The 13,327-nt window shown below is 44.3% G+C and overlaps 1 protein-coding gene across 5 annotated transcripts in view; it reads left to right on the top strand.

The window, feature by feature from the left end:
- The window catches only part of OGDH (oxoglutarate dehydrogenase), a 76,166-nt gene that overhangs the window by 34,957 nt on the left and 27,882 nt on the right, over positions 1 to 13,327 (top strand). For 4 of the 5 annotated variants that reach the window (XM_032643845.1, XM_032643844.1, XM_032643842.1 and 1 more), the window contains 2 exons: positions 9,881 to 9,996; positions 13,162 to 13,316. In XM_032643845.1, the coding sequence (XP_032499736.1) occupies positions 9,881 to 9,996; positions 13,162 to 13,316 (271 nt within the window). The remainder of the gene's footprint in view (positions 1 to 9,880; positions 9,997 to 13,161; positions 13,317 to 13,327) is intronic. The other variant, XM_032643846.1, reaches the window with a different exon arrangement.

Consider the following 13,327-nt stretch of genomic DNA (forward strand, 5'->3'; position numbering starts at 1 on the left):
GTGGGTACATCCCCTTGCAGGGGTGTCCTCCGTCCTGGATGCCCAGGAACTGGCAGACCAAGGCACATCCCTGCTTATTGCCGGCTATGCTTCACTTAGGAGCAACACGGCCAAATCTCAGCCGTTCTCTGTCTCTCAAGCAGAGCATCTTGTGCTCACCAAGAAGTAATTTTTAAAAATGTTTTAAAGCGCTCAGGTGCTGGGAATCCCTTGCGCTTTCTGTAAATGACAACCAGAATATCTATTCTCTTTCCACTCTCCTTCGGTTTTTGTCTTTTCTTTGTGTTTTATTTTTAAAATATCCAAAAAGTGCAGATAAGAATAAAAGCATCCACGTATCCAGTATCCAGAGTGAACAAATGTAAACATTTTACCGTATTGCCTTTAGATTTTTTTTTTTTTAATTTTTTTCATTATTTTTTGGCTGCGTTGGGTCTTTGTTCCTGCGTGCGGGCTACTCTTCATTGCGGTGCGCGGGCTTCTCATTGCGGTGGCTTCTCGTTGCAGAGCACAGGCTCTAGGCGCGCGGGCTTCAGTAGTTGTGGCACATGGGCTCATTAGTTGTGGCTCGCGGGCTCTAGAAAGCAGGCTCAGTATCGTGGCGCACGGGCTTTGTTGCTCCGTGGCATGTGGGATCTTACCGGGCCAGGGCTCGAACCCGTGTCCCGTGCATTGGCAGGCAGATTCTTAACCACTGTGCCACCAGAGAAGTCCCTAGATTTTTTTTAACAGATGCACGTTTGCAGTTCCCTTTGAGGCTGGCGGCGGGTGGGGAGGTGGCAGGGGAGGTGGGGAGATAGTCCCACAGGCAACGCTTATGGCTCCTTGGCGTGGTCGTATGTCTTGATTATGAGGATTGAAGGAGAAAATGAAGAGTCTTCATCCTTGCCTTAAGCAAAGCATCCATGCTTTTGTGTAGGACCTGGACGTTCCATTGTCTTGAGAGCCACTGGCTCTGAGGTCTTTGGTAGGTGCTGCCGTCCTCGAGGGCGAGGAGGAGAGCTTTACTCACTCAGAGCAGGCATCTCTGTCCTCTCTGAGTCAGAGCTCTTGCCATCAGCGTCCAAGGATGCATTGGCTGGCCTTCCTCTCTACTCCCAGGGCAGGGAGCAGCCACAGTGCCGGTGACCATGCTCTGACCCCTCAGTCATCAGGCCCACCCTCCCAGGGAACCAGCGTCAGGAGGCATTTTGTGTGTCCAGATCAACATCTTGATTTTCACTAGCGCCAGGCAAGCTTCCAGGTGTGGGGCAGGAGTGTGTGCAGCTGTGCACGTGTGTGGCTCTCAGCCTGTGTCCTCAGCAGCTGAGTTCCTCCATCCTGGTTCTACCTTATCGAGAGGGGAGACCAAGGACCTACCTTCTACTCTTTAGAATCCAGCAGGAGCTTGAGGTTTTGGGTCTAGTCTGCTGCCTGATGCTCCAGTTCTGAGGAATGGGACACAAAAATTAGACTTTTTCATTTTCTTTTCCCCAGTTTTTTCATCCCAAAGCAGTCTGGACTGGGTGGATTTGGCTTCCCAGGAGAGCTCTGTGTCGCCCACTTGTTCAGGATGGGGAAGTGAGGAGGTCTCAGCTGCCACCACACGGTGGCTTCTCGGTCTCAGGGAGCGGCCTTTCCCTCCTTCAGATTCACCTTATTCCAGCTGTTCATGAACCGTTTCCATGTTTATCAAAGTAGCTCTCAGACCACATATCCCCCCTCCCTTGTTCTCCTTCAGTGTCTATGTCTGTGTGACAGTGTTTGTGCTACCTGTTCCTGCGGTAATGGTGTAGGGTTTTGGGTGTTTGGGGTTTTTTTAAACTAACTCACCTGTCTTTTTCCCTCTGTACTCACCCATGCTATCCCACTCTGCCTCTCAGACCTTGCAGTTTTCAAGGAACGACTTCGAATGCTAACAGTAGGAGGTATGAAAATAACGAGCCTTTCACTTTTCTGGAGCTGAGGACTTCATTTGAGCAGGATGTGCAGCTTTCCCCAGCATGCAATTTGGGGAAAGTTGACACAACTCTGTCGAGTGTTTTGAAGTTTGTTAATTGTCTTGAGATATGTTTTTCCTGTCATATAGCTGTTATCCAACAGGTAGAGCTACTTACCATGTCATATTAGCTTCTGTCCATTTGTGTTCTGAAGAGCACTTTCACCTCCACGTGTGTCTCACCATCGCTTCGCTGGGCTTCCGTCTTTAGCGTAGGCTGTCTCTAGCTCCTGCTGTAGCCAGCGGGGACCTGAGGCCACACTACATTCTGCATGTTGGCACATCGTTTCCTCCACATCCTGCACTATGCCTCTGACTGGACTCTGGATTCTTTCAGATTCTGCTTCCTGGGCATTTTTTCCCTTTTGATCTTCCCATGTTTGAAGGACAACTGAAGTACTGATAAAACATTACTTAATGAAGTAAGGAGTCCTTAATGACCCTTGGTTCTGGGCAGAGCACCTTTGAAGAATCCAGAGTGGGGTGCCGGGGGTCATCTGCCTGCTGTCACTCACCACAGTGGCCAGTCTTCCTTCCATGCCAGGTGTCACTCAGAAGTTCTCTTTTCCTCCATCTTATAATGTCTGTGAGACTCTAGTTTTGATTAAACTTTTCATTTTGAAATAATTGTATGCAGTTATGAAAAATAACAGAGACATTCTCATATGCCTTTCAGCTAGTTCCCTCAGTGGTACCATCTTGTAAACCATAGTACATCACACCAGGATACCGACACTGACAGCAGTCAAGCCACAGAGGTCTACATCACTCCAGCGGTCATTCCTGCTGCCCCTCTGTAGCCACACTTACTCCCCTTCTACCCCACCCCCATGTTTGACGCCTGGCAACCGCTCTTCTGTTCTCCATTTCTATAATTTTGTCACTTCAAGAATGTTTTACAAATCACAATATGTAACATTTTGGAATTGGCATTTTCCAGTCAGCATGCTTTTCTAACACTAATTTTTTCCTTCTTAATTGCTGAGTAGCATTCCTTGCCATAGATGTCCCAGAATTGTTTTAACCATTTACTCACTGAAGGACCTTTGTGTTGTTTCTTCTGTTCTTCGGCTAATAGGGTCTTTTACAGAGCAAAAGTTTTAAACTCTATAGTCCAGTGTATCAATTTTCCCTTTTATGGATCATGTTTTTGGTATCAAGTTTAAGAACTCTCTTCTTAGCTCTAGATCCTGAAGATTTTCTCCTGTATTTTTCTAAAGGTTTTATAGTTTTGCATTTAACATTTAACTCTGTGATCCATTTTGAGTTCATTTCTGTATAGGATATGAAGTTTAGATCAAGGTTTGTTTATTTTTGGCCCGTGGATGTCAATCACTCCAGCACCATTAACTGAAAAGTTTGTCTTTCTTATCATTGAATTGCTTTTATACGCTTTTATCAAAAATCAGTTGGACTTATTCAGTGGGTCTGTTTCTGGGTTCTCTATTCTTTCAATAGGTGTGTCTCTCCACCAGTACCACACTGTCTTGATTACTGTAGCTGCTGAACTTTATTTTCCGTTTCCAGAATTGCCTTGGCTGTTCTAGGGCCTGTCTCTTTCCATGTAAATTTTAGAATAAGCTTGTCTACATTTGCAAAAACTCTTGCTGACATTTTGGTAGGAATTGTGTTAAACCTATAGATGAATTTAAGGAGAATTGACATCTTTACTATGTTGCCCTTCAATCCATGAACATAGTATGTCTCACTTATTTAGATCTTTGATTTCTTTCATCAGCTTTTTGTAGTTTTCAGCATACAAATTCTGTACATGTTTTGTTAGATTTACATGTCAGTACTTCCTGTTTTTAAAAAAATTTAGTGTCCAATCTATTCATTACTAATATCTTGAAGTACAATTGATTGTTTCTATGTTGTGTCCTTGCTGAGCTCACTTATTCTAGGACTTTTTTTTTTTTAGTAGATTCTTTAGAATTTTGGGGGTAGACAATCATCTCAATTGAAAATAGGAACAATTATTTCTTCGTTTCCAATCTGTTTGCCTTTTATTTCCTTTTCTTGCCCAATTGCCCTGGTTGGACCTTCCAGTACCATGTTGACTAAGAGGCATAAGAATGAACATCCTTGCTTTGTTCCTGATCAATGGTGGATTACATCGATTGATTTTCAAGTATTGAACCCAACTTACATGTACTGCTGGAATAAACCTCAGTTGGTCATGGTATATAATTCTTTGTGCATGTTGCTGCATCTATATATATATGTATTTGCATCTGTATTCGTAGGGAATATTGGTCTGTAATTTTTTTTTTTCTGACTGTTTTTGTCTGCTCTTGGTATCAGGGTAATTCTAGCTTTGTAAAATAAGCTGAGAAGTTTTCTTCCTACTCTAATTCCTGAAAGAGACTGTGTAGAGTTGGTGTTAATTCTTCTTTAAACATCCAGTAGAATTTCCCAGCAAAACCATATGGGTTTGGATTTCTTTTTCAGAAGCTTTTTATTTATGAATTCGATTTCTTTAAAAGTTAGAGCTATTCAGGTTATCTCTTTCATAGTGGGTGGGTAACAGCAGTTTGTGTTGTTCTAGGAATGGTTTGTTTACATCTGAGTTGTCAAGTGTATGTTGTTCATAGTATTCCCTTAGTATCTTTTTGATATCTGCAGGATCTGTATTGATATCCCCTTTTACTCCTGATACTGGTAATTTGTGTCTTCTCTTTTTCTGTTAGTCCTGTTAGAAGTTTGTCAATGTTACTGATCTTTCCAAAGAACCAGCTGTTTCATTGATTTTTCTGTTTTGCTGTTTTCAATTTCATTGATTTCTGTTCTTATTTTTATTTCCTTACTTCTGCTTTCTTTGTGTTGTTTTTTTTTTTTCCTTCTTTTTCTAGGTTCTTGTGGTAAGATCTTATAGATTACTGATTAGAGCCTTTTCCTCTTCTCTAATGTTTGCATTTACTGCTATAAATTTCCCTGTCAGAACTGCTTTAGCTGTCCTACAAACTTTGACATACTGTATTTTCATTTCCATTCAGTTCAGTGTATTTTCTGATACCCCTTAATATTTCTTCTTTGACTCATGGATTATTTAGAAGGTGTTGTTTAGTTTCCAAGAATCTGGAGATTTTCCTTTTATATTTCTCTTATTGATTTCTAGTTTGATTCCATTGTTGTTGGAGAATGTACTCCATATAATTTCAGTTCTGCTAAATTTTTTTGTTTTTGGCTTCATCGAGCCTTAGTCGCAGCACGCGGGATCTTTTGTTACAGCACGTGGGCTTCTCCAGTTGCATCGCACTGGCTTCTCTCTAGTTGCGGCGCACAGGCTTAGTTGCCCCATGGCATGTGGGATCCTAGTTCCGCGACCAGGGATCGAACCCACATCCCCTGAATTGGAAGGCAGATGCTTAACCACTGGACCACCAGGGAAGTCCCTCAGTTCTGCTAAATTTGTTGAGGTGTTTTTATGGCCCACTATATGGTCTGAATTGGCATTTGTTCCATGGAATTTGGAAAGAATGCATACTCTGATGTTGTTTGGTGAAGTGTTCTATAAATGTCCATTAGATCCTGTCAGTTATAGAGTCTTTCTATATCTTTGGCAACTTTCTATCTACTTTTTTAGTCGATTATTGAGTGAAGGGCTTTGAAGCCTCCAGACGAACTGTGGGTTTGTCTGTTTTTCTTTTCAGTACTCAGTTTTGGTGTGTTTTTTTTCACATATTTTGCATCTCTGTTGTTTGGTGCACACACATTTAGAATTGCTATGTCTTCTGGGTGGATTGATCTTTTTATCATACAATGTCCCTCTCTGTCTCTAGTAATTTTCTTTGCTCTAATATATACTTTATCTGATGATAATATAGCTACTCCTGCTTTTGTTGGACATGTTTTACATGACATATCTTCTTCCATCCTTTTACTTTCAGTCTGCCTAAATCACTGTATTTGAAGTCAAGCATATAGTTGAGTCCTGTTTTTTTAATCCACTCCGTCAATCTCTGTCATTTAAGTAGTATATTTAGACCATTTATATTTAATGTAACTATTGATATGTTAGGGCTTAAGTCTACCATTTTATCCTTCATTTTGTTTGGCCCTATTCATTTCTCTGCTTTCTTTTTCCTGACTTCCTCTAGGTTTTTAAACCTATACTTTAAAATTCCATTTTTATTTATATGTAGTCTTTTTGATCATCTCTCTTTGTGTTTTTAGTGTTTTTTAGCCCTTTTAGTGGCTGTTTAGGTGTTATATCACTACATAACTTATCACAATCTAATGGTGTCATCATTTTACCAGTTCAAGTGAAGTGTACTTACCTCCCTTTACATTCCTTCCTTCTCTCCATGTAAAATATATAGTTATCTTAAACATTTCCTCTACATATGTTTAGAACTGCATCAGATAATATTACAAATTTTGCTTCAATCATCAAACATAATTTAGAAGACCCACGAGGAGAAGGAAAGCCTTTTATTTACCTGTATTTTTTAGTTCCATGTTCTTTCTTCCTTCCTCCTGTCTGATTCCTTCTGGTATCATTTCCTTTCTGTTTACAACTTCTTTTAGCCATTCATTTAGGATGACAGATTCTCTTACTTCTCTTCATCTGAAAATGTTTTGATTTCTCCTTCATTCCTATAGGATATTATCACTGTATATAGGATTCTGGGGAAGCAGTTCTTTTCTTTCAGCTCTTGGTAAGTGTGGTGCTACTTCCTTCTGGTCTCCATGGCTTCTGTTGAGAAATCCTCTATTATTTTGTCCTCTGTTGTTTTGTCCTCTGTTGAGAAATCCACTATTATTTGAGTTGTTTTGCCCTCTAGACAAAGTGTCACTATATTCTGGCTGCTTTCAAGATTTTTTGTCTTTAAATTCAGAAGTTTAATTGTAACATATTTTGACATGGATTTCTTTGGCTTTATTTTGTGAGTTCACTGAGTTTCTTGAGTCTGTGGAGTAAGTCTTTTGCCATATTTGGGAAGTTTTCAGCCTCCCGCTTTCTCTTCTCCTTCTGGGATTCATCAACACAGCTGTGAAATCTTTTGTTACAGCATCACATGTCCCTAGGACTTTCTTCCGTTTTTTTCCCCCCCAATCTGTTTTCTCTGTCTTCTTCAGGTTGGTTTATTTCTGTTCTCCCTTTAAGTTCACTGATCCTCTGTCCTCTGATAATGCCATTGAGCCTGTTTACTAAGTTTTAATTTGGGTTATTATATTTTGCAGTTTCAAAATTTCCCATTTGGTGCTTCTTTGTATCTTAATTTTTTGCAGAGACTTTCTGTGTCTTTGCTGAGACTTAATTTTTTTTTCATGTCTCATGTTTTAATTGCTCACTGAAATCATTTGATAATGGCTTCTTGAGAATCTTAGATAATTCTAACATCTGTGTCATTTTGGTGTTAGTGTCTATTGATTATCTTTTCTCGTTCAATCTGACATATTCCTGGTTCTTGTTATAAGTGATTTTTCTTTTTTTTTTTAATATTGAAACCAGGACATTTTGGGTATTATGAGATGAGATCTTGTTGAAATCTTTGTTATAGCAAGGCTCCTCTGAACACTGCTCTGGTAGGGAGGGGCCCACCTAGTTACTCCCCGGTGGAGATGGACATTCTGGGCCCCAAAGTCTCTGTTGACATTAGGGTGGGGGAGTGGGCTAGTGCATTACCTCCCAGAGGGAATGAAAGTTTGGGCTTCTTCTTGGGCCTTCTTTGAAACCTTTGGGTGGGGTCAGAGGTCAGAGTGCACTGCAGCCTGACAAGGGTGTTGATGGGACTGCAGTGTGTTCCGTATGTTTGGGTGGAACAGAGCAGTTACAGTCTAAAAGTTTTCTGTCCTGCGAGGCTGCCTTTCTCCTAGTCCTTTAAAGAGAGCAGCTTTTGTTGGGGCTTTTTCTGTGTACACCTGTAGAAGTTTCCACATTCTTTGCTCCAAGTCTGGGATATGGGAGCCCAAAAGGAAACCCAGGGACCTCCTTGGCTGGTTGGCTTTTTTCTCCACCCTTTGGCGTAATCTTGCATTTGTTTTATATATGATATCTGGGGTTTTTAGTTGCACTTGGTGGGGGAATAGGTAGGCATATGTCTATACTTCCTTCCCAGACATCTGTAGATTTAAGTTGTCAAATGACTGAAGAACTCAGAAGCAAGGCCAGCAGTTTTGAAGTTCAGTAGTAGAGCCCAAGAATGATCAGTTCACGGTGATGGAAATGAAGAATCACCCATGTGGTGAGGCCAAGGGCTCTTCATGCTGAAAGGTCACGACAAGCCCACGTTCTCCTCTGGGACACACCAGTTGTTGGTTAACTCCACAATCAAAATGTTCAAACTGTTCCCAACAGAGTGTGCACTCCTTGGATACCCTGGTTCCCTTAGCCCCCACTGCTGAGTGTTCCCATGAGCTAGGAAAAGTGTCCCCCAAATAACTCTGGTTTTCCTCCATAAACACTGAGAGCTGAGCTGTGAAGGGCCAGAGCCATGCTTTATCAGGCCCACGGGATGGCCCATCCTCATTCTTGATAGAATAACAGCAGGAAATGGGTGCATAGCTTAACCAAGCCACTCTGCCATCACCACCACCACCCCAAGGTGAAAAAAAGCCAGGTTGCTTTTGTTTTAATAAAACAAAAAAAGGTTGAAAAACATAGAATTTGCTTTTAAAAGTTAAAAAAAAAAAAGTGTCCTAGAGCATTAGATAAATAAAAGCTGTGGTTCCCAAACCAGCTTGATAGGATCATCCAGGGATGTTCATGGCCCATCCATGACCAATTGAGTCAAGTCCTGGCACTGGAGCCTGGAAATGTGCATTTTTACAAATCTCCCAAATTCCCTAGAGATTTGGATACACAGCTGTGTTTGCAAGCGACTGCTTGGGTCCCTTACTGGGCCTTCTGTCTTATTTACACTTAATTAGGCCAGGAAATGGGAGACTGTCTGACCTTGCACAGTCAGGTGTTAGGGACTGTGGGTGCTCGTTTCACATTTCATCCTGGCGTCTGGGATTGTGAACTGCACCTTGCCTCACTCCAGCCAATATCTTGTGGGTGGGAGCCTAACCTATAGTGTCACTGGACAGTTTTCCTCCAAGTCTCTTCCCCTTTGATAATTATTGCAACATGAATCAAGCGCATAATGCCCTGGAAAGAGCCCCTCCACTCTATCACGTGTTTGTCAGTTTGAAATATGCTTTCAGATGAGGAGGCACCTTGCACGTGGTGCTCAGCAAATAGCAGTGATGAGTCAGTGATAGTCGGTTCCTTAGCCATTAGTCAGTAAATACGTGTCGGTATTGGACTGGGGAGAGCGATAATCAGATCTGTGACTCATGAGCGCTGTCTGGAGGATGGGTCTTTATGTGCAGTTGGAGGTCTTCCAGGAGATGGCGCCGTCCTTCATCAGAGGTGGCTGTGGAAGCCTCTGCCCTGCTGCCTGGCAGCTCTCCCGCAGGCCACTGGGCTTCTTGGTGACTGTCCCTCACTTCTCAGTCTCCTAGCTTCCACTCACCACACACAAACGCCATCACCATTAAGACATATATGACCTAGTCTAGTCCAGTTCCTCATTTTCTACTTGAATTCTCTCTTTAACTGTTTTTCATTTGCTTTCTGATTGACTTACCCAGTGCCTTTTCAAACCTAAATCGCTTTGTGTCTGTGGGGCCTTGAAATACGTTTTTCTCTAAATTATGAATAATTGGTGCACTGGACTAATATATGCATCATATGAATTTATCCTCCTTTACCTGTGATGCCAGTAATATACTCAGCTTCTGTTTGTTGCTAAAGTTTGTGTTTCTGGCTGTAATATAGTATTTATTTTCATACATAACAGAGGTTTTTATGATTTTGTTCTTCTTTTTTCTCTCCCCTGGGGAGTCCCTCCCCCTTTTCCTAAACTGTGGCCCCCGTATGGCTGTGCCCATCTCTCCTCACCCCTGTAGGGTTCTACGGGCTGGACGAGTCTGACCTGGACAAGGTCTTCCACCTGCCCACCACCACGTTCATCGGGGGACAGGAGTCGGCCCTTCCGCTGCGGGAGATCATCCGGCGCCTGGAGGTAAGAAAACACAAGTCGTTTCCAGAAAACTCCAGTGGACTTGCTAAAAACTTGTGTTGGCAGGAGACCTCCAGACTAGGTTGTTTTTCTCTTGATCCTATATATTTTTTTAATGTAAGGGAAGGGGAATTGTTTTGTTCTGTTTTTTGCTATTTTGTTGATGAAATTCCATGCTTTTTTATTTTTACAATCAACCATAACAAAATGTAGACTTTGCTTCCGACTTTAAAAAATGTGTCCTGGGCTTCCCTGGTGGCGCAGTGGTTGGGAGTCCACCTGCCAATGCAGGAGACACGGGTTCGTGCCCCGGTCCGGGAGGATCCCACATGCCGCAGAGCGGCTGGGCCCGTGAGCCATGGCCACTGAGCCATGGGCCATTCCGGAGCCTGTGCTCCACAATGGGAGAGGCCACAACAGTGAGAGGCCCATGTACCAGGAAAAAAAAAAAAATGTGTCCTAAAGCATTAGGTAAATAAATGGTGTCATTCCCAAAACAACTTGAATAGGAACGCCTGGGGAGATTCCTGGCCCACCTACGACCAACTGAGTCAGCTCTGGTTTTGGAGCCTGGAAATGTGCATTTTTACAAATCTCCCAGAGATAGGGATATGCAGCTGTGTTTACAAGCGACTGCTCGAGCCCCAGGTTGTACTGATCCAGCATTTGAAAGGGGCAGAGAGGCATGCACGGCTCTCATTTCATCCAGTGCCAGAACCCAGGAGTTGGGCTGTTGTGGACACTTGGACCTGGACTCCAGGGGTCCCAGCCATAGCACCCCCTGTCCCCAGAGGGCCCCACGTCCAGGGCTCTTCCAAGAGAGCCTACCATTCTGACTTGTCCCAGTTCGGAATACCCCTTCTCGTTGTTTACAGATATTTGTGTACACTCACCCAATGATGGTGGGTTAGGTATGTTTGCACGTGACATGTGCGTGCACTGGGCGGCTGTGTGAGCTGACAGAGCTTAAGTATGTTCTTGGTCCCGTGACATAATAATCAACTTGCAGCTCTTTGAATATTTAGAGCGAGTGCAATTTCTTGGCCTCCTAACGTCTCACTAGAGAGAGAAGCTAAGAATCGGCACCTAAAACTCCCTGCCCTTTTCTCCTGGGGATTGAGCCAAGAACAGGAGAAACAAAATATGATCCAGGGGCCCAGTAACTATGTGTCCAAGTTAATAGCTAAATTCATGCTGATAATAATGGAGACATACTATTTTTGACCCAATAATTTCCTTTGAGCCTTTAATTGTTCAGTATTGGACATACTGCCCATCAGGCATAAGGAGCACAGGCGTGTTCTCCTGCCTCCATGGGTAAAGGAGGGAGCCCCTCCCCCTCCCCGCCTCTTCCCTCCCCGCCTCTTCCCTCCCCACTTCCTCCCTCCCCCTCCTCTCCCCCTTTCCCTTCCTTCATTCTCTTCCCCTCCCCTCCCCTCTCCCCTTCCCCTCCCCTCTCTCCCCACCCCTTCCTCTCCTCTCTGCTAGGCTTACAACTCAGACTTGGGTCCCAGGGAAGATGCACCCTTTTTTAAGCTGATGGAGGAAGGTTCAAGGTTCACGTTAACAGACGCTGTGGCTGGGCCATGTTTTCTCAAATGTGTTTGTGTAGAAATACACTTTCTTCTGTGGCTCAGTAGATCAGGGCACTGTCACTGTACAGCTCCGGTGGAAGTGGTGACTCGCGCTGGCTCTGAAGTCAGGGAAGGCAGGCCAGCACCCCCCATCCCTGGGCTTCTTGTGCATCCAGTTTAAAAGTTCCCAGTTTATCACATGAGGTGTCCTCAGGGAAATATAGTTTTGGAGTTAATGAAAACACCTTAAACACCAAGGTCTTTCCCAGATCCATTTCCTCTTTTTGTCCCTAGGCAAGATTTTCCTCCTCTTGCCTAGGATGATAGCGAGAGCACGTTGTGGTTGGCCATTATTTTGAGTTCAGGCAAATGTCCCTTTGTTTCATTATCATAGAATTAACATGCAGAGGTGCCCACCCCTGCTCTGGTGTCACATCTAGACCCACCACTGGGATCCCAGGTGCATCCTCACCCTGCACTGTGCCAGCCAGTTTCCGTGTCTGTTGTGAAAACCAAAGGGGGTCACGGACAGAACCACCAAGCAGAACCTGGCCCTCTAAGTGCTTGGTCAGCATGGCTGCTGCGAAGACGTTGAAAGGCATTTGTGGGCTCTAAAACTTATTGTCGGGAGTTTCCTGGTGGCCTAGTGGTTAGGATTCAGCGGTATCACTACCATGGCCTGGGTTTGATCCCTGGTCAGGGAACTGAGATCCCACAAGATGTGCGGCGTGGCCAATATATATATATTAATTAATTTTTAAAAATTATTGTCACACCAGGGCATTGCTTTTTAAATTCCTAAAAGCAGTGGTTAAGAATCCTCCTGCCAATGCAGGGGACATGGGTTTGATCCCTGGTCCGGGAGGATCCCACATGCCGTGGAGCAGCTAAGCCCGTGCGCCACAACTACTGAGCCTGCGCTCTAGAGCCCATGAGCCACAACTACTGAGCAGCCCGCGTGCCGCAACTACTGAAGCCTGCTTGCCGCAACTACTGAAGCCCGCATGCCTAGAGCCCGTGCTCCGCAACAAGAGAAGCCACTACAACGAGAAGCCCGCGCACCGCCACGAAGAGTAGCCCCAGCTCGCCGCAACTAGAGAAAGCCCACACGCAGCAACGAAGTCCCAATGCAGCCATAAATAAATAAATAAATAAATTTTTAAAATAAATAAATAAAAGCCTGCTAACTTAAGTGGCCACTGAGCTGTGATATCCACCGGCAGCACAGGGCCTTTCTTTCTCAGGGTGGTGGGCACAGTCTGACCTTGAGATCAGAGAACCTGTCTTCCCCAGGAGCTTCCCCGTCCCTGGGCTGGTGCTTCTGTCCTCCCGCCATGAGGGGAGCATGTCTCGGCTTAGTGGTTCTCACTGTCCCCTCCCTGCCTATTGGGCTCTGTACTCTGTGGAGGAAGTATTTCATGGCCAGGTTCGGAGTGAGAGGAGGTTGTGGGCCCAAACTTGGTGCCCCAGGTCACAGCTGGCTCTGTTGCATTTGAAAGGGAGGCCACCTGTTCTGCCAGCCTTCTGGCTGAGTGGGCAATCAACACCCCTGGGGGGACATCCCCTTGATCGTGTGTGTGTGCGTGAAAAACAGATGGCGTACTGCCAGCACATTGGGGTGGAGTTCATGTTCATCAATGACCTGGAGCAGTGCCAGTGGATCCGGCAGAAATTCGAGACGCCTGGGATCATGCAGTTCACCAATGAGGAGAAGCGGACCCTGCTGGCCCGGCTAGTGCGCTCCACCAGGTATGGGGCTG

Source organism: Phocoena sinus, chromosome 9 (genome assembly GCF_008692025.1).
Source record: "Phocoena sinus isolate mPhoSin1 chromosome 9, mPhoSin1.pri, whole genome shotgun sequence".
Taxonomy (NCBI): domain Eukaryota; kingdom Metazoa; phylum Chordata; class Mammalia; order Artiodactyla; family Phocoenidae; genus Phocoena; species Phocoena sinus.